Source organism: Garra rufa, chromosome 12, assembly GCF_049309525.1.
Source record: "Garra rufa chromosome 12, GarRuf1.0, whole genome shotgun sequence".
In the NCBI taxonomy this organism is placed as follows: Eukaryota; Metazoa; Chordata; class Actinopteri; order Cypriniformes; family Cyprinidae; genus Garra; species Garra rufa.
Window position 1 is genome coordinate 9,183,841 of NC_133372.1, and position 20,302 is coordinate 9,204,142.

Below are 20,302 nucleotides of genomic sequence, written 5' to 3' on the forward strand. Positions count from 1 at the left end.
ATATTAATTGGTTTCAGCAATTATGTTTTTGAGCACTACAACATTAAATATGCACTACTGATGCTTCTTAGCCAGAAACAATCAACAAAAGATCAAAACATAATCAAGAGGGAAATGAAAATGTACCATAATGTAGGCGTTTCTGTTCAGAAATTTGATGAATTTTTCCAGACACCAGAAGCAGCACTTTAGGCAGCTGAGCAGGAATTTTGCACATTTATTCTGGGCACCTAAAGGAAGTAAATCATACAGTCAACATTTGCATACAACAGACAGAATGCAATGGATGAAGTTACTTCCCACAGTTATTTCTTTGACATATTTTAGTCTTTTTGGTTGCCATGTAATATTTGCCAAAAGTGAAATAGAATCAAGTTCAAAGACATTTTAAGATAATTAAAAGAAACGGGGTACATCTGAGCTGATCTGACACATAATTCTGTCTGTTTTCTACGATTCTACGTTTCCTTGTTTTTGATAGATTTTCTTACTGACTTAATGGCATTTTAAAAAATATCTGACTCAAAAATGAAAACTGTGTCTCTTGTGTCACTCTCATGTCCAATTATGCATGACTGACTTTCTTTAATGAAATACAAAATTAGATTTTCTAAGTTGCTCTTTTCCAAACACAAATGCTCAAGCACCAAAAAGAAAATATTGCGATTACCGTTCAAGCGCTTGAGGCATTTAAGCTTATAAGGAAAAATACATTACATATTACTTAGCAAGGCTGTACCCACCTAAATCAATGATTAAAAAGCAAGGCTTTGGCAAATCCAGGTAGTTTACCATAGAAAATTATGTTTTATAACATTAATGACTGTTATAGCGGCAGCTATGGTCCGATCCCCTTAAAACTTTTCATGCTTGTTTAAAATTACCTGTCGCATGTGCTCAGGAGCTATTGTAAAGTTTTGAGTTTTCCTTTAGGCTTTATAGGATTTGGGGTAAATTCGGAAAGGCCACTTTTCTAAATGACCCTGCTTCCCAATGAGTAAATTTCAACATTTATTTTTGATAATTATTGGCCTAGACAGTTACAAAAAAAACACTGCAGTAGCAAAGTGTTGATATGAATATTGTGCACATGTGCAAAAAAACATGCAAAGTACAATTATTCATGCCCTTGAAAAATGTGATATCGCCAAACCTCCCTCCCAACCACAGTTTCTTTCAAATTACTTTTGAGGCCATGAGTCGAACAGGCTCACCGAGTTTCTTTCCGATCGGCCTCTGTTAACCTTGTCTAACAGGTGCTCAAACTTTATCTGCCAATGGCGTGAATGTTTTTTGAGATACACAAATGTCCTTGAAGACAATATTGGCACTTTGGACCAAGACCGCAGTTATAGCCATTTTTATGGTTTTTTTCCCCTCTTATATCACCACTAAGTGGCCAAGCTCCACGATTTTTGTCCTGCGACCTCAGATTAAGCTCTTACATAAGTGTTCCGAGTTTGGCTGAGATATCATTCCATTCAGGAGTTACAGGCATTTTACTAAAAATGGCCCTGCCCCTTTCGAACGTTTGGTGTCTCCAGAGAATCTTTCTGCACTGGTTTGGTTTCGGTTGGGCAAAAAACCTAGGACTAGTTCACAAAAGTAGATTTTTTAAACAAATTAGAAATACCCAAATATTTCGCCAGGCTCACGATCAAATCTGAGGCATGCATTTTGTCAAGGATTCCAACAACATAAGACACTTGAGCCTGCAACTGACGATTTAGGAGTTACGAGCGATTTTTGATCGCTGTAGTGCTCCTGTGAGGCCGATTGGGGCAAGCCTTGGTCATGTTGTAGGCAGTGTGAGCACTACCGTCCCTCCAAGTTTCAAATCTGTACGACTTATGGTTTGGTCTGCACGATCAGTTTTACGTGGAGATCGCTGATCCGTGACCATTCTAGCAATTACAATGAAAAACTGGTGCCCAAGCACATTAGCTCTTGCTTTTTTATAACCAATCACGATAAAATTTTCAGTGTTTTATTGTGCTTTTTTGAACTTAAAAAACTCTTGTTACTATATGTGACCCTGGACCACAAAACCAGTCAAAAGGTTAAATTTTTACAAAACTGAGATATATACATCATATGAAAGCTCAATAAATAAGCTTTCTATTGATGTATAGTTTGTTAGGATAGGACAATATTTGGCCTAGATACAACTATTTGAAAATCTGGAATCTACGGGTGCAAAAAAATCTAAATACTGAGAAAATCACCTTTAAAGTTGTCCAAATTAAGTTCTTAACAATGCATATTACTAATCAAAAATTACATTTTGATAGGTTTACAGTAGGAATTTTACAAAAAATCTTAATGTAACATACTTAATTTCCTAATGATTTTTGACATAAAAGAAAAATCAATAATTTTTACTCATACAATGTATTTTTGGCTATTGCTACAAATAAACCCCAGAGACTTAAGACTGGTTTTGTGGTCCAGGGTCACATATGCTTTCATCCTTCAATCTTCCAAAAATCTCTTTGGTGCACAATGGAAGAAAATCATACTTGTTGTAACTAACCTGAGTGAAAGAAAGATGGCTGAATGTAAATATTTTTTGGACTATTTCTTGAATAAGTCCAATGTTTACTCAAAACAATACACTGTGATAAATGTGAATATTTTCTGAAGGCACATCTACTGAAGAAACATTAAAACATTCAGGTAGTAAGACCTTTCAGCTTCTGATCCAGATACTCCAATATGACCCTGATGATCTGAACGATGGAAAGAATGAGGGAACCAAATGCCAGAGAGCCAGTGTGATACCTGAAAAAAGTGATAAAGAGCATACAAAAATTCATTATTTAAAAAAAAAGGTGCCAAACACTGGCAACTATTTCTCTAGTCACACACCTGAGGGCCCGTCCCAAAGAGTTGAAGACAGGGTATGCTGGGATGTCGTCAGGCTTTTTGAATGCCCAGTAATAAGAGGCAAAGGCCCCTGCCAGTGTGACCTGGCCCAATGCTGTCACGAAGTTGGCACACCAGAAGAAGAGGAATAAATTATAGAACTGGAACAAAATCAGGTACTTGTGGTATAACGTCTCTCCTCCATAAAACACAAACAGACACTCAGCATCAGGACACTCAGTGGTGACATTTGAGCTGTTGAAAGTCTGTGGAGAGAATCAAATCAATGCAACTTCATGAAATGTATGCATTTTATCAAGCATTGCTCTGCAAAATACGCTATAACAAACTGCTAATAAATAGCCAACATGACATTTATAGAGACGTAGCAACATTTGCATAGAAAGACACTAACCTCAGGGTTGCAGGTGTCTCTAGAATAACTGCATTCGGTTGTATTGAAAACCTTATATATTGGCTCATTGGAAGTTGACAAAAACCTAATCAATAGTTAAGGATATCATATTTCGAGGAAACTAATTCACATTAATATTCACAATGTATTATAACTAAAGCGTTTAAAGTAATGAAGCAGCAAAATACCAACAGAAGTGGTGTCTATTTTTTATGTCATTGCATTATTTTCTTTAGGATACACTGCGGTGATGGCCCAGTATGCGATGACCAATGACAGTAAAGCAAAGGTCAGCAGTGGGTAGAACAGCGATGACATCACATGACCGATGGCCCTGAAAAATAGATGCGGTTATTAGGACTTCCTGTCTAACACTCCCAGTTCGGCTAATTATTATTTCATGACTTTAAGCCTCAGTTAATCCATCACACTGAGGAAAACATTGCTGTTTAACTGCTAATGCTATTAGAGTACACAAAGAAATCTGTAATATAAGACCAAACAATGCATGCAATACGTCTAAAAACACGGTTCGCTCTATAGTGAGAAGGTAAACTGACTTGCTGGCCTCTTTGATGAGAGCAATAGCAATGAGGAGCCTCTTCCTGAGGAAGATGAGGAGAAGGATGATGACCACTTCCACAATACACAGGATAATCACTGTGTGGCAACAAAGGAGAATTGTAATGAAAATTAAAGGTGACAAAGAAATCAGGTACATATTATGGTTCATTTGAGTGCACCAATTGATCAGAAAGATTTATTGTTACATACTTTATTTATTTAATGTTATGTACAGTTGAGGTCAAAATTTTACATACACGTTGAAGAATCTGCAAAATGTTAATTATTTTACCAAAATAAGAGGGATCATACAAAATGCATGTTATTGTTTATTTAGTACTGACCTGAATATAATATTTCACATGAAAGACATTTACATATAATTCACAAGAGAAAATAATAGTTAAATTTATAAAAATGATCCTGTTTAAAATTGTACAAATGCTTGATTCTAAATACTGTGTTGTTACCTGATCCACAGCTGTTTTTTTTTTTTTTGTTTAGTGATAGTTGTTCATGACTCCCTTGTTTGTCCTGAACAGTTAAACTGCCTGCTGTTCTTCAGAACAAAATCCTTCAGGTTTCACAAATTCTTTGGTTTTTTAGCATTTTTGTGAATTTGAACCCTTTCCAAAAATGACTGTATGATTTTGAGATCCATCTTTTGACATCGAGGACAACTGAGGGACTCATATGCAACTATTAAAGAAAGGTCCAAATGCTCACTGATGCTCCAGAAGGAAAAACACTGCATTAAGAGCCAGGGGTTGAAAACTTTTGAACAGAATGAAGATGTGTACATTTTTCTTATTTTGCCTAAATATCTTCTTTTTTTTTCATTTGGTACTGCCCTTCAGAAGATAGTTTTCCCAGAACATACTTTTACAGAAGATACTTTTCCCAGAAGACAAAATTTACCCTGACCTTCAAATTCAAAAAGTTTGCACCTGTATGAAATATGTGAAATATCTTATTCATGTCAGTACTAAATAAAAAATAACATGCATTTTGTATGATCCCTCTCATTTTGTTAAATAATTTGTATATGTAAACTTGACCTCAACTGTATGTATACACTACCATTCAAAAGTTTGGGGCCAGTATTATTATTATTTTTTTTAATTAAGCCTAATATTTTTATTTTTGCAAGGATGCATAAAATTAATCAAAAAGTGAAAAATAATCATGTGACACTGAAGACTGGAGTAATGATGCTGAAAATTAAGTTTTGCCATTACTGGAATAAATTGCATTTTAATATATATTAGGATATAAAATACTTATTTTAAATTGTAATAATATTGCAGAATATTACTGTTTTTTCAGTATTTTTCATTAAATATATGCAGCCTTATTACAAATACATTAAAAAAATCTTATCTCAAACTTTTGAATACCAGTGCATTTATTTTTATATTGCAAATAATTTGTAAACATTATAATTGATATGAAAACTCACTGAAGGCAAGCCAGGTCTGCTGAATCTGTAAGTACACAGAGAAGTCCGTCTGCAAACCCAGATCCTTGATAGTCACATCAGAACCGACTTGTCCTTTCAGACTAGCATATTGCATGTAACAATGGAAAATACCTGAAAAGAATCAGGAGAGGTGATAAACTTAAATTAAATATATACATTATACAGTTATTTTGTGTAATACAGTAAAATATGACTTTACTATAGTACAGAATTGGAAATCGAATAAAAGTCATTAATGAAGATAATGAGAGTTACAAAAAAAAAAAAATGTCCAAAAACGGGGAAAAAGATAATGTATTGAACCCCTAGTCATCCAGGATTTTCATGTCTTTCTTTCTTCAGATGTAAAGAAATTATGTTTTTTGAGGAAAACATTTTTCTCCATAAAGTGGACTTTTATGGTGCCCCAAGTTTGAACTTCCAAAATGCAGTTTAAATGCAGCTTTAAACGATCCCAAATGCATCTGTAAACTATCCTTGCCGAGGAAGAAGGGTCTTATCTAGCGAAACGATAGTTATTGTTGTTGTTTTTTTATTTAAATTGATATATGTTTGAACCTTAAATGCTCATCTTGTCTCTCTGCATTGTGCATGAGTAGTCTGTGCATCTCTGATTTAAAGGAACACTCCACTTTTTTTGGAAATAGGCTCATTCTCCAACTCCCCCCGAGTTAATAAGTTGATTTTTACCGTTTTGAAATCCATTCAGCCGTTCTCCTGTTCTGGCGACATCACTTTTAGCATAGCTTAGCATAGATCATTGAATCCTATTAGACCAATAGCATCGCGTTCAAAAATGACCAACGAGTTTCCATATTTGTTGTATTTAAAACTCGACTCTTCTGTAGTTATATCGTGTACTAAGACCGGTGGAAATGCAAAGCTGCGAGGTTCTAGGCTGATAAGATTAGGAACTACACTCCCATTCCGGCGAAATAGTCAAGGAAGTTTGCTGCAGTAATATGGAAACTCGTTGGTCATTTTTGAACGCGATGCTATTGGTCTAATAGGATTCAATGATCTATGCTAAGCTATGCTAAAAGTGATATCGCCAGAACAGGAGAACGGCTGAATGGATTTCAAAACGGTAAAACTCAATTTATTAAAGGGATGGTCGGAGTAGAATTGACTTCATTGCTATGCACTCCGAAGCCCATCTAAATACCCCATCCGGAGTTTTTTTTACCTTAGTCGAACATTTATGGAGATATTAGAGTTTTTCGAATTGCTTGTTACAGGAGTGAATGGTACATGTAATGTATCTCGTAAATTGCACCACTAAACGTGCAAGTAATCTTACCAAACTTGTACAGTAGTGTAAATAGGTTATGTACTCACAAAACGCTGCATCAGAACATTTGTAAGTCCACCATGAGTGTTTTAAAAACACGTTTTACCCGAGAACTACTAGTCTCAGAAACTACAAGTCGACGTCACTTTCCTGGTTTGAAAAAAGCACGTAAAAGTCCTCCTACTACATCTGTCTGCATGTCAGCTTGTAGGAGGACTTTTACGTGCTTTTTTCAAACCAGGAAAGTGACGTCGACGTGTCGCCATTTGTAGTTTTTGAGACTAGTAGGGATCGGCTAAAACGTGTTTTTAAAACACTCATGGTGGACTTACAAATGTTCTGATGCAGCGTTTTGTGAGTACATAACCTATTTACACTACTGTACAAGTTTGGTAAGATTACTTGCACGTTTAGTGGTGCAATTTACGAGATACATCACATGTACCATTCACTCCTGTAACAAGCAATTCGAAAAACTCTAATCTCTCCATAAATGTTCGACTAAGGTAAAAAAAACTTTGGATGGGGTATTTAGATGGGCTTCGGAGTGCATAGCAATGAAGTCAATTCTACTCCGAACCATCCCTTTAACTCGGGGGGAGTTGGAGAATGAGCCTATTTCCAAAAAAAGTGGAGTGTTCCTTTAAAACAATTAGTGTAGGGTTAGTTTTTTTTTACTCAACTTATAATTAAAAAATTATCCTACAACACTGCAGAAGTACTCGACCCAGTGTTTGCAAAGTGAACATGCAAAGAAGATAAAACACCCTTTTAAAAAAAGGGCGATTTTGAAGTTGAGGGAGAAACCGGAAATAAAAACAGAATAAAGGCAGAGCAAGACAAGCCGAGTGTTTAAGGTTAACCCCTTAGCATTCCTGTCAAACTTAACGCAATGCAAAACATTCCATGGGTGGAACGTTGGAACGCTAAAGGGTTAAAAAGTGGGATCGTTTACAGCCGCATTTAAACTGCATTTTGGAAGTTCAAACTCGGGGCACCATAGTCCACTATATGTAGAAATATCCTTTATGGAGAAAATTTCTTTACGACTGAAAAAAGAAAGACATGAACATCTTGGATGACAAGGGGATGAGTAAATTATTATTACATTTTTGTTCTGGAAGTGAACTACTCTTTTAATGTTCCTAGAAATATAGTTCAATTTCTTAAAACAACATTTTTTTATATATATATTTTCTCTTGATTGTAGGGTATTACAATAAATGTGTTAAACAGCACAAGTAGATGCAGTGTTTGGTAACTAGGATAAACATATACGTGAATGTTATTTGAGAACAAGACAAGACAAGAACCCTTACCGTATCCGATAACAATGATGACCAAAATGATCATAACCCAGACCATGACTCCAGCCAGACAGCGCAAGAGGAGAATAAAGATCAGACTGACCAGCATGGCGATCACCAAGCCACTGAAAAAGACAGCACAGAGATTTGATCGATGCTGGTGTAATTCATCTAGTAAACACTAGAACCCACTAACACTAAATCTGACTGCTATAATCAAACACTGAATGGAGGGCAAATAAAAAATTATATAAAGCTAGAATATCACACACTTACAGGAGTATCCAGTGCCAGGACTGAGTATAGTCCTCAAAGATCCTCATGGCTACTGCCCGGGCCTCAACCACGACATTGGATTTCCTGCAAAAAATAAAAATATCTATTAAATCTTTAAAGAAATTATTGTTTTTGATAAAAAACATAGTGGACTTCAATGGTAGCCAATGAGTTCAAGGGTCCAAATTGCAGTTTCAATGCAGCTTCAAAGGGCTCTACATGATGGAAGGAATCTGAGGAATAAGGGTCTTATCTAATGAAACGATTTCTAAGAAAAATACAAATTTATATACTTTTTACATTCCAACGTGATTACGTAATCTGTGACGTCACGCATGCACATCACAAAGCTAGTGTAAGACAAGCATTTTTGGTCATAAAGTATATACTTTTTAATTTTTTTATAAAATGACCAATCGTTTTGCTAGATAAGACCCTTACTCCTCGACTGGGATTGAGTAGAGCCCTCTGAAGCTGCACTGAAACTGCAATTTGGACCTTCAAAGCATTGGCCGCAAATAAAGTCCACTATATGGAGAAAAATCCTGGAATGTTTTCTTCAAAAATCTTAATTTCTCTTTAAAGAAAGAAAGACATGAACATCTACGATGACGTGAGGGTATGTAAATTATCAGGACACTTTTATTCTGTAAGTGAACTAATCCTTTAATAATAAAGTATTTAATAATAATAAAGTATTATAAAAACATCATTAGTTTTTTACTAACTTTGAGGCTTCAAGGAGATCTGTTGCATTTATACTTTCTCCTGCATCATCATCTCTGAATGTAGTTTTGTTGCCAACCACAACTACACCACCTTTCAAGGTCTCTAGAGCGGGCAAGCATCTCCGTGTGACTGAAACACAAGGTGAATTCCATCATTTCAATGTGACAGACCTTTAATTGAAATATAAGTGATTTAATAAACAGCTTTTGAAAGATGTACAGGCTTACAATTCTTGCTAGGTGTGAGTATTGAAGGGCACAAGCCATCCTTCAGTATTTCAGGAGCTTTCTGAAAAACAGAAGCAATTTAGGATTAAGCGTGTTGCTCAAGGATCTTGAGATTCATGTATTACCTCAACTGGTGTACAAATGTTTCACTTCAGGGTTGCTATCCTAAACCTTTAAAGGATAAGTTCACTTCCAGAATAGAATTTCCTGATCACTCCCATGTCATCCAAGATGTTGATGTCTTTTTTTCTTCAGTCAAAAAGAAATAAAGGTTTTTGAGGAAAACATTCCAGAATTTTTCTCTATTTAGTGGACTTCAATAGTGGCCAACAGGTTAAAGGTCTAAATGATGATGCCAGTTGAGGGATAAGGCTCTTATCCAGCTAAATGATTGGCCATTTTCTAAAAAAAATAAAAAAAATAAATGTATATACTTTTTAACCACAAATGCTCGTTCTTCACTAGCTTTGCGATGCGCATCTATGGCTTCAATCATTATGTAATCATGTTGGAAAAGTCACACATGGTTAGTTCTTCGTCTGTGTACTTCAAAAGGGTTCAAAAAGGTAGGATAGGGCGAAGAACTCCATCTTATTTTCTCCTCCAACTTCAAAATAGTCCGACATTGTTGTTTTACTTTTTTTTCAAAGGGAGTTTGACTTTCTTTGCAAGTTCACGTTGTAAACACTGGGTCGGTACTTCCGCCTACGTCACACATGTGTAATTACGTAATGTGTGAGGTCAAACTAGTACAAGACAAGAATTTGTGGTTAAAAAATATATTCAATTTAGTTTTTTTGTTTTAGAAAATGGTCGATCGTTTTGCTAGATAGACCCTTATTCCTCAGCTGGGATCGTGTAGAGCTCTTTAAAGCTGCTCTGAAACAGCAGTTTGGACCTTCAACCCATTGGCCATTATTAAAGTAAACTACATGGAGAAAAATCCTCAAAAACCTTAATTTCTTTTTTTAATTTTCTTAATTTCGACTGAAGAAAGAAAGACATGAACATCTTGGATGACATAGGGGTGAGTAAACTATAAGGAATTTTTTATTCTGGAAGTGAACTAATCCTTTAACCACTGTACTAAAACTAAGGATGGGCAGTATGACCAAAATGTTATCTATTGTAATAATGGTATCCTAATTATTACTGGGAATTTAAGGCAAAGACCCTTTCTTGTCCAGAACTCACCTTGTTCATGTCTATTCCCTCCTTACAGAACTGCTTGTAGTATTCCTTATCCTCTTCATTTCGTAAAGCTTTCACTAAAGTTGTGAATTTATTGGGACATCTCTCCACACAGATCTGACAAATAAACATAAAAACAAAAACGCTGTAACATGGCATTCTGCACTGCCTAATATATGGATATATGCATAATGCATATATGGTACTACAAAAAGAGGTTAACCGAAACTGTGCCAAACCTGAGTGGTGGGACACTGAAACTCCAGCAGGACCAGAGGACTGGCACACTTCATGATGTTGAAGTAGAACAGCAGAGGCTTCTTCCTGATCATTCAGACAGATTACGTCAGGAAAAATGAAGTCATGTATGAGATATGTCTGACTAAGAATCTATTTCACAATTTAACCACAGAACTGCATTTACAGTCTGTGAAGTGAAGACCATAGCAAAGTGAGACACATCTAGGTTTTACTCACTCAAGTGGGGTGCCGACCTGTCCACAAAACTGACCCTTGCTGTCTGTCGGGTAAATAACTTTCCGAGGGTCACCCTGAGACCATGCTAAAACAAAAAATACAGCATTGTTAGTGGGGAAAGACAACTTATCTTTGGAAATGGACACAGCTTGATATTTTCTGCACATCTATGCATAGCAGCACTGTGCATAAAAATGTGAAAATTAATAGGCTTAAACTTACCCAGAATCCCAACTGCAAAGTAGCCCAGCAAGGCCAAGATGAACAGGATACAACAGAGAATGTCTGTGCAGCCCCTGTTTCACCAAGAAAAGCACAGACATTCAGTGATACACAAATCTTGACATGAATGTTTATGAGAAAGAGCTAAACATTATTACCTGAAAAAATTTAATTAAATTATTACTTTAATTGAAATAAACATTAAGTGAAATAAAATAAAATATAAAAAAAATGATCTGAGACCCTGGACCATGAAACCAGTCATTTAAAAGCTAAATAAATTTAAAATTTAATTAAATTTTAAATTTAATTCTTCGCAATACATATTACGAAACAAAAATTACGTTTTGATGTATTTACGATAGGAAATTTAGATCTTCATGGAACATGACCTTTATTTAATATCCTAATGATTTTTAGCATAAAAGAAAAATCAATAATTTTGACCCATAAAATGTCTTGTTTACTATTGCTACAAATAAACGTGTGCTACTTAAGACTGGTTTATGGTCCAGCGTCTATAAACTAAAACTTTTTTTTAAACTTTAAAATTAAATTGAAAACAGAAACAGTATAATAAATGGCACGAACACCGGTCTCAGATACATGTAAATAGTTTCTAATCATTACATTTGTTCTATAAAGGTTGTCTCACCTGTTATAAATCGGGCCTTTAAATGTGGGGTCAAATTTCCTTGCCTCACCTGTGAAGACATTAAAATGGTGTATTTATTTATGTCATTTGTGGGCATGTCTAGGAAAAAACTTAACTTCTAAAGATGCACAATATTGGATTTTTTCAGATATTCTTTCTGATATTTTTCAAAACATTTTGGCCAACAGCTGATGCCGATATATTGGAAACAACACCAAATCTTGTCACCAAGCATCAACAGCAAGTCTCAATAAAGGGTTAACCCAGTTCAAAAAATACTCTTGCCAATTGTCTCAAGTGGAATGCTATATAAATATAAGGCGAGTTCTATCTGTTTGTTGCTAAATTAGACTGGGTAAAAGGGTATTTTACAAACTTGAAACTGGTATGTGCATGTCACATCACTCTGACACATCTTTTGGTCCTACATGAGACGAGCATTAGCTAGAAAGCTGAATTATCAGGCATATTTGGATGATGCTGTGGAATATTTGTCAAACTGAGCTGAATATTTGGCATGTGTTACTGTTAGCCAAGTCTTCAGTCATGTGAGCAATGCCTCACTTTCACTAAACTCGGCCAAGTGTGAATTTGGCAAAGCTGCAGTGTCTATTTAGGGAAGCAGGTTGGGCCGAGGAAGCGCATCCTGTAGTGGCTGAAGTAAGTGTTATGAAATTGCTGTATTCAAGGCTCTTTACCAAAGCATACTGCTCCTAACAATTCAATTTATTTATTTCTATTTCTCCTTTTTGTTGAATTGCTTTTAAAGGAATTTACTCATCAGCTCATACATGGTTGAAAACAGTATCTGAACACTTTTGGATACTTAAACATTTGGGGTCGACTGATATGTGCTGTTCAGGGGCAATGCTGATTATTACAGAATAAGTAGACCGATAACCGATATTTTGAAACGATGTCTGGTGTAAAAATAAAAATGAATTTCAAAATTAATAACAACAATGTTTTTTTTTTTACTTATTTAATCTGCAAATCAGTTTTAAAATTTCCAAAACCGATAACCATAAAATTGCTTCATATCGCCACCGATAATTGGCCAGGCGATAATCCATCGACTCCTATTGAAAATGTATTAATGCTACTGTATTGATCAGATATCAAACCAGGAGGTAAACAAATAATAGTGCAAAATAGTGCTTTTCAAATGATTATAGAAGTGTCCAAATACTTTTTTGCCTCTTTTAAACAATATATCTATTGTCTCAAATATTTTAAACCCAATATATATCTTTTTGTGAAACTTTTAGCCTGAAAGGTGTTTTGTTTTCTATACTGCTCTACAATAAATGCTACTTTGTTGGATATTTTATTACATAATGAGGATACAGTCATACATTATGAGGCTGCATTTATTTTTATCATAAAGTAATATTGTAAAATATTATTATAATTTTAAAGATCTGTTTTTTAATTTTAGTATACTTTAAAAGGAATACTTATTTTATTTTATTTATATTATTTTATTTTTTATTGCTGAATTTTCAGCATAATTTTCACAGTCTTCAGTGTCACATCAATCTAAATTGCTGCTCTTGTGCTCAAGAAAAAGTATTATCATCAATGTTGAAAATGTTGTGCTGCTTAATTTATATAATTTTAGAAAGTTAAAATAAATTGCATTTATTTGAAATAAAAATCTTTTGTAAAATTATAAATGTTTGTCACTTTTGATCAAGTCATTGCTGAATAAAGTATTTATTTCTTACAACAATAACAAAAATCTTACTGATCACAAACTTTTAAACAGTTTTGTATTTTAGAAGCTACACTGTATATTTCTGTAAAAAAAAAAAAAAAACACTATATATTTTTGTTAGTGTTTTCTGTTATTGGCACTTTGGCTGTGACACATTTTTGTTACCACCCTAAAGCCTCTTGAGACTTCACTACGCTACGCTAGTAACCAATGCAGGCCTTGGGTTGTAATAAGTGCGATGTATGTGTGTGTGCGCACACTTTTGATAGTTTATCTTTTCGAGGTGCCATCCATTTAGAGCAATCATCAGTGAAGCAGACGCTCTTAGCCATCCACAAACAGCTCCCTAATGACCCAAGCTTTCTAAAAAGCTACATTCAAACTGTCCAGCATCTGTAACTGATGCTCTTCACATCCTGCTAACCTGACACATACTGCTTAATAACCTATTTATGATATCTATGCTATTCAAAGTTAATAAGTTCTCTTTCAATAGTAGTAGTAATACAGATTTTTATAAAATTTATACATCTCTAAAACTAAAGAGCTGGATGTGAAAGTAAGCATGATACGCAAATCTTCTCAATGCCCTAAAAATGCCTTACTGATGAATAAATGTAAATACTGAACCTTGTTGTCCATAATATGCACCTCTTCCCATTAGGCCGTCTTTTTAGTATTTTTAGTCGTGGTGTTTACACTTATCAGCAGACAGTCTGTATGCCACTTCCGACCTTCTGAAACAGGAAACTAGTCATGGTTCGCATCCTCAGTAATACGTCTTAACTGTTATTCTCTGAAAATGCACTTCCTTGACCTTAAATGCACAGCATATTTGCATACTATAGTGAGAGAGTTTTTTTAAATATTTTTTTATGTCTAAAATTGTGTTGTTTTCAATTGTCTTTATGTACGATGTCCTAACCAGATGTGTAAAAAAAAAAAGAACAAAATCACAGCCAATCAGAAGAGTATGTTTACAGGCTCTTTCCACAAGCACAAGTACATTATCTTATGCTGCCTTCACATGCTATTGGAAATTTCCTACTTCTTACTTCTGACATAATTCTGAGTTTGTCATGTGGAAGTGCTTTGTTGTCAGAAAGAACAGGAACCATGGAGGACACTAGGTTCATTCTTTCCTATTGCTTAAGGAAATCTTATTGAAGCCTAAATGTATTTCAGATATTCAATGAACATCTTTTGGATTTTAAATGAAATACTGACAACCATGTGTGACCCTGGACCACAAAACCAGTCTTAGCATGGGTATAGCAATAGCCAAAAATACACTGTATGGGTCAAAATGATCGATTTTTCTTTTATGCCAAAAATATTAAGTAAAGGATATTAGGTAAAGATCATGTTCCATGAAGATATTTTGTACATTTTCTGGGAAACCTAGTTTTTGATTCACAATACGCATTGCTAAGGACTTCATCTGGACAACTTTAAAGGTGATTTTCTTAGTATTTTGTTTTTTTGCACCCTCAGATTTTCAAATAGTTGTATCTCGGCCAAATGTTGTCTTATTCTAACAAACCATACATCAATGGAAAGCTTATATACATTATGTATAAATCTCAATTTAAAAAAATGGACCCGTATGACTGGTTTTGGGGTCCCAGGTCACATATGGGTTAAATGCAGAGCACAAATTTACAGTGTATAGTATGGGTCACTATACACTGTAAAATGTTTTCACCAGTCTCAGCTTAAAAACTTAAGGTTAGCAGCTACCTTAAAATTTCAAGTTAAATCAATTTAAGTCATTTCAACTCACAAGTTAAATCAACTCATTTTTATTGTAATAAGTTACAATGATTTAACTTAAAATTTTAAGGCAGCTGCTGAACTTAGGTTTTTAAGTTGAATCTGGTGAAAATGTTTTACAGTGTACTTGGCCACACGTCACTTCACTTCATATAAACATTACTTGCACTGTATGCATTCACCATGCGATATAGCCATCTTGTTGATTATTCCTTAGTTTCACTAACTAATCAAATGAAATAATCAATGGTTCCCTTCTCTGCCATGTTTAATGATTATAACCACCCAACTTAGAAACTTGGGTGTCAAAATCTTGAGTTTCCCAGTTGTGTATACGACTTAAGAAGTCGTTCATGTCCAGTTTTCTAGGAAATTCATATTTACAATAATTCCAATAGCACATAAAGCACAATTCATAAATATTACATATTTAACTTTTCAAAATAATTAAAAACACATACTGAGTATCTGCTATGAACTTTGTCATGAAACACACTGGTTGGTTCAAGTTTGAATGTTTATGTACCCTTTAACTAATTTCCAAGATCTGAGGTAAATGATCTATTGTCACCCTCAGTATGGTTATAAAGGTCAAACAAATGCCATTCAAACCAACTCTGATTAACATAGAAGTGTGACACAACATCGTATCTGGTTAGGACATGCATTTCCTTCAATTCATTCAAACTGATATCAAGTTCTATAAATCTATGTTATTTTGGGGCAATTCTGGCACAGAGGATTTATGGTGACACTAATGGTCAATTGTTTATTTCAATGACATGTAGACAAGTGTTGTTTACACAAGCATTTCAAGAAAATTCTGTCATTAATTAATCACCCTTATGTCATTCCAAATCTGTAAGACCTTTGTTTATCATCAGAGAGCGCATTAAAATATTTGATGAAATCCGAGAGCTTTCTGACCCGTCATGGTACTTTCGTGAACATATGTCAAAGACTGACATGAAAGAGAAGAAATTGTTGAACAAAGTCATTATTTTTATTTTCTTTGCACACAAAAAGTATTCTCATAGCTTCATAACATTACGGTTGAACCACAAATGTCACATGAACTATTTTAACAATGTCCTTTATAGCTTTCTGGGCCTTGGACGTTGTGGTTGCGTTGTTGTCTATGCAGGGTCAGAAAAAATATCTTAAGGGGAGACACTGCAGGCAAAAACACAGTTTTTTTAGGCATCTGTAAAATTTGAGATTTTGGGCTTTTTGGTTTTTCATTAAGTGTTTTTTCAGACTAGTGGAAAGAAAACATCCAAAAGACACTGTTGAGTGTTTCTTTCATAGCACTTTATCTATTTGTGTCAATAGATTCCAATTACAATTAATATTTTTAAATCCTGTTCTCTCAAAATGAGTTTTTTCTCCTACACTGAGCCATAAATCTCCACTTCAGTAGCACTTCCACACACCAAACTTTACATTTTTATTCCTTTTTATATCCTGAAGGTTTTTACAGAGGGTTTTGTTCATATATAATTTTCTTGATTATATACAACATTGTATTCCCCCTAAAATTGTACAAAAAATAGTGTTTCCTGTCTAAAGTATTTTCTGAATTATGGAGTGACAAAAATGAGATATCCCCAAATTCCTTCTGTAAAAACATTTGACTCTAATATGTCAAAAAAATTTAAACAAGAATTTTGAAACTGACTTCATCCAGTGTTTAGATTTTTGTACTAGAAATGTATGCAAATTAGTGCATGTTTCAGTAAATAATGCCTCATTTGCACATTTAAACCTAACATTTGAGAAAACTTGTAATACAAAAAATGTTTGCAATTATCCATATAATCAATCCACTGGGTAAGCAAGGCGATAACTATTAGTTCATTTTTTTACCCTATTCCCCTGCAGCGTCTCGCCTTAATATGTGTTTTGCAGATGAACAAAGGTCTTCTAGGTTTGGAACGACATGAAGGTGAGTAATTAATGACAGAAACTAACCCATTCAGTGCTAGAAAATGCAGGTTACCAAGTGGATGATCAATAAAGAAACACAAGAAGTTAGGCCACACAACGCCACTTCCAACTTTTTAACAAATAAAGACCTCATCTAAGTTAGATCAGAGACAGCTGTGCTGTTTAAAGCAGTGCTCAACAGCATCAGAGTATCTGGGGGGAAATTACAATTCAAGCGATCAGATTGACATTTTAAGCGCCAAAAAGAGGAGCTATTTTCATAAAGCCAATCTGTGGTGCACAGCTGTTGTTTATGTGCGAAGGCATGTTTGTGTGTTATCAATTTGCTCTGTTTCTTCTACAGATCGTGCTTTATTCTCAGGCTTGATCTGATCAGACGTATGGCCAGAAGACAACCTACAGCTTGATTCTAATCACACACTTTGGCCCCTGTCTCAAACTGACCTTCTCCACCCGCAAAGTCACGTGATCTCCAGACACAATAAGGGGCATGGATATTTGAGATGCCTTTTGTAGTTATAAGGGCATTGCAATGTTGTGAGATTGCTAGGCAACTGCAGAGAAGTGTATCATTGTCATTCATAGACGAGCCTTGAAAAAGTTACAGTCTACATAGACATCATGATGAGGAGGCACTTCCCACAGTCTTAGTCAGAGATTTACTATAATGATCTCTGGTGCTCATGTGGTTAAGAGACTGTAATGCAATCCAGAAGAAGATGACAAAAAGCCATGTGTGCATATGAGTATACTTCACTCCTGCCCAGACTCTTGAAGATCACGTTACAACTTGTTCTCCAAAGCAGAACTTCGAAAACCCTTCGGATGACGCTTAGGAATGAGACTGGGGTTCTAGAAGTTCTCAAGAACAGAAAAAAAGGCTTCAGGAAGTCTTAATCTAGTTTAGGCTTGTTGTGTTGCTTCCTTAGGCCTTTTTCATTTTGAGTGATTGTTTTAAATGTGGCTTTAAGATGATGAAGCAATCAAGAAGTATTAATAATATGCAGTAAGTTGAGAAGCAGATCACAGTTTTGCAGCAGATTGAAATTGGATGAAAGCCCACTGAGATAGGCCTATTATCAGGCCTCATTTTCTGAAAATCAAATCTGATAATCATATCTGCACATTCAGAGTCATTAAGCAAGAATCATCTTAGGTTGAAAATCACACTGAAGCTAGAATGAACAGTAAAATGCTGAAATATTTTTATTATTTAAAATAACTGTATAATATGTGAATATATTTTAAAATGTAGTTTATTCCTGTGATTTCAAAGCTGAATTTTTAGCATCATTACTCCAGTCACATCCTAATATTGCTGCTCAAAAAACATTTATTATTATTATGTTGAAAATTTCAAATGTAGAATTTTTCAGGTTTCTTTGATGAATAGAAAGTTTAGAAGAACAGTATTTATCTGAAAAAGAAATTTTTGGTACATTATAAATGTCTTTATTATTACTTTTGATCAGTTCAAAGCATCCTTGCTAAATAAAAGAATTAATTTCTATAATTTGAATGGTATTTTTTTATTTTAGATAAATGCTGATCTTTGGATCATTCCATTCATTAAAGAATCCTGAAAAATATTTACTCATCTGTTAATAATAATAAATGTTTCTTAAACAGTAAATCAGCATATTAGAATGATTTCTGACTGGAGTAATGATGCTGAAAATTTAGCTTAGATCACAGGAATTAATTACTCAAATCTTAAAATATATTTACTTAGAAAGCAGCTATTTTAAATAGTCAAAATATTTCACAATATTTCTGCTTTTGCTGTATTTTGAATAAAAAAATGAAAGCTTGGTGAGCAGATGAAAATTCTTTAAAAAACATTAAAAAACTTTTGACTGGTAGTGCATATAATTAAAATAACCACACACAGCTCACAACTTTAACTACAATAATTATCAACATGGACAATATAAAAATGAAATACTAATTCAAAATATTAATAAAACAATAACAGTCTCTTAATGATACCAAAATAACTTTTTGTAGAAAATGCTACCTGTTGTTTCTATAAAAAAAACTGTCTGGTTTTACAGGAACCACACTGATTTTTCCATTGTAACGGAAAACCATTCAGGGTTTTTTCATGTGGTTACTATGGTCATACTACAAACACCAAGAGTATTCAGAGCATGTAAAATTACTATTTGCTCTAGAGTACTTGCCTTTTCTGACTTGAACAAGTATTGCATTCAGTTCATTATTAGAACACACTACTTTTTACAAACCTTATATTTTTATTCAGGTGTACTGGTTTATTATATCACTTCAGTTTTACTGTTACATCAACATTAATAGGCAGCATTAATGAAAACTCTATTTATAATGTGTTTGTGATAGTAGGCTACAAGAGATGCAGTTCTAGTCACATTTACTTATTAGGGCGCATAAAACAACCATCTGATGATCGCAGTAATTATTGACCTGAGAGTAATTACGCCAGCCATGTGTTTGAGCCCACGCCTATTGTTTTCTTGATTACATCCGTCCTATTGTATCCTCTCTCACACACGCCGCTCTAATGCAGTGCTTCAATACATTCGCGTCTGATTAATGTCGAGTACCAGTGTGCAAGTCTGCATTACTGTTATTCTTCATCAAAATGCCTGAGACCCACGCCCCACGCATTAGTCATTGTTTCCATCAGAAGACCATCCCCACCACTTTCCGAAGGAAGGAACCATTAAAAAATGAAAACGCCTTACCATATTTGGAGTCTGGATTTTTCTCCTCCGGCTCCATTTGCAAGTAAAGGATGCGCACTTGTGGCAGTCACTTAAATCTCGAAAGAAACTGTTATCGCTGTTGCCTAATTTTGTGAGGAACTGGCCATCAGTAATTCCGCTGCTCTACAGTGGAAGTGTATAGCAGACAGCAGCAGTACATTCTAACAGTGTACAAGCATGACGATGTTATTCGCTTTTTCGAGGAGAGCGTGTGAGGGCTGAATCCACCAATGAGAGGAGAGGAAAAAATGACAGACAGTCGTCTCAGCCAATGAAACACAAACGCTCCCTCGCTGAAAATCGCCAGGGTTTGGCGTGGGCTATTAAGAAATCACAATTACAGGTAGTTGTAAAATTACAAAAACAACATGAGTTGATATAATACTCATTTGTCCCACTATTGACAACTTTTTAATTTGAAT

At 34.7% G+C, this 20,302-nt stretch overlaps 1 protein-coding gene across 2 annotated transcripts in view; it reads right to left on the reverse strand.

Moving 5' to 3' along the window:
- slc44a2 (solute carrier family 44 member 2 (CTL2 blood group)) overlaps positions 1-20,044 on the reverse strand; it is a 31,882-nt gene extending 11,838 nt beyond the window's left edge. For both annotated transcript variants that reach the window (XM_073851634.1, XM_073851633.1), the window contains exons 1-17: positions 19,860-20,044; positions 11,700-11,748; positions 11,045-11,118; positions 10,823-10,907; positions 10,585-10,669; positions 10,349-10,462; positions 9,155-9,215; positions 8,927-9,056; positions 8,199-8,282; positions 7,935-8,047; positions 5,304-5,435; positions 3,841-3,940; positions 3,522-3,614; positions 3,281-3,365; positions 2,869-3,131; positions 2,687-2,781; positions 127-230 (exon numbers count right to left, since the gene is read on the reverse strand). In XM_073851634.1, the coding sequence (XP_073707735.1) occupies positions 127-230; positions 2,687-2,781; positions 2,869-3,131; positions 3,281-3,365; positions 3,522-3,614; positions 3,841-3,940; positions 5,304-5,435; positions 7,935-8,047; positions 8,199-8,282; positions 8,927-9,056; positions 9,155-9,215; positions 10,349-10,462; positions 10,585-10,669; positions 10,823-10,907; positions 11,045-11,118; positions 11,700-11,748; positions 19,860-19,896 (1,704 nt within the window). In that variant the 5' untranslated portion in view covers positions 19,897-20,044. The remainder of the gene's footprint in view (positions 1-126; positions 231-2,686; positions 2,782-2,868; positions 3,132-3,280; positions 3,366-3,521; positions 3,615-3,840; positions 3,941-5,303; positions 5,436-7,934; positions 8,048-8,198; positions 8,283-8,926; positions 9,057-9,154; positions 9,216-10,348; positions 10,463-10,584; positions 10,670-10,822; positions 10,908-11,044; positions 11,119-11,699; positions 11,749-19,859) is intronic.
- Between the last annotated feature and the right edge of the window lie 258 nt (positions 20,045-20,302).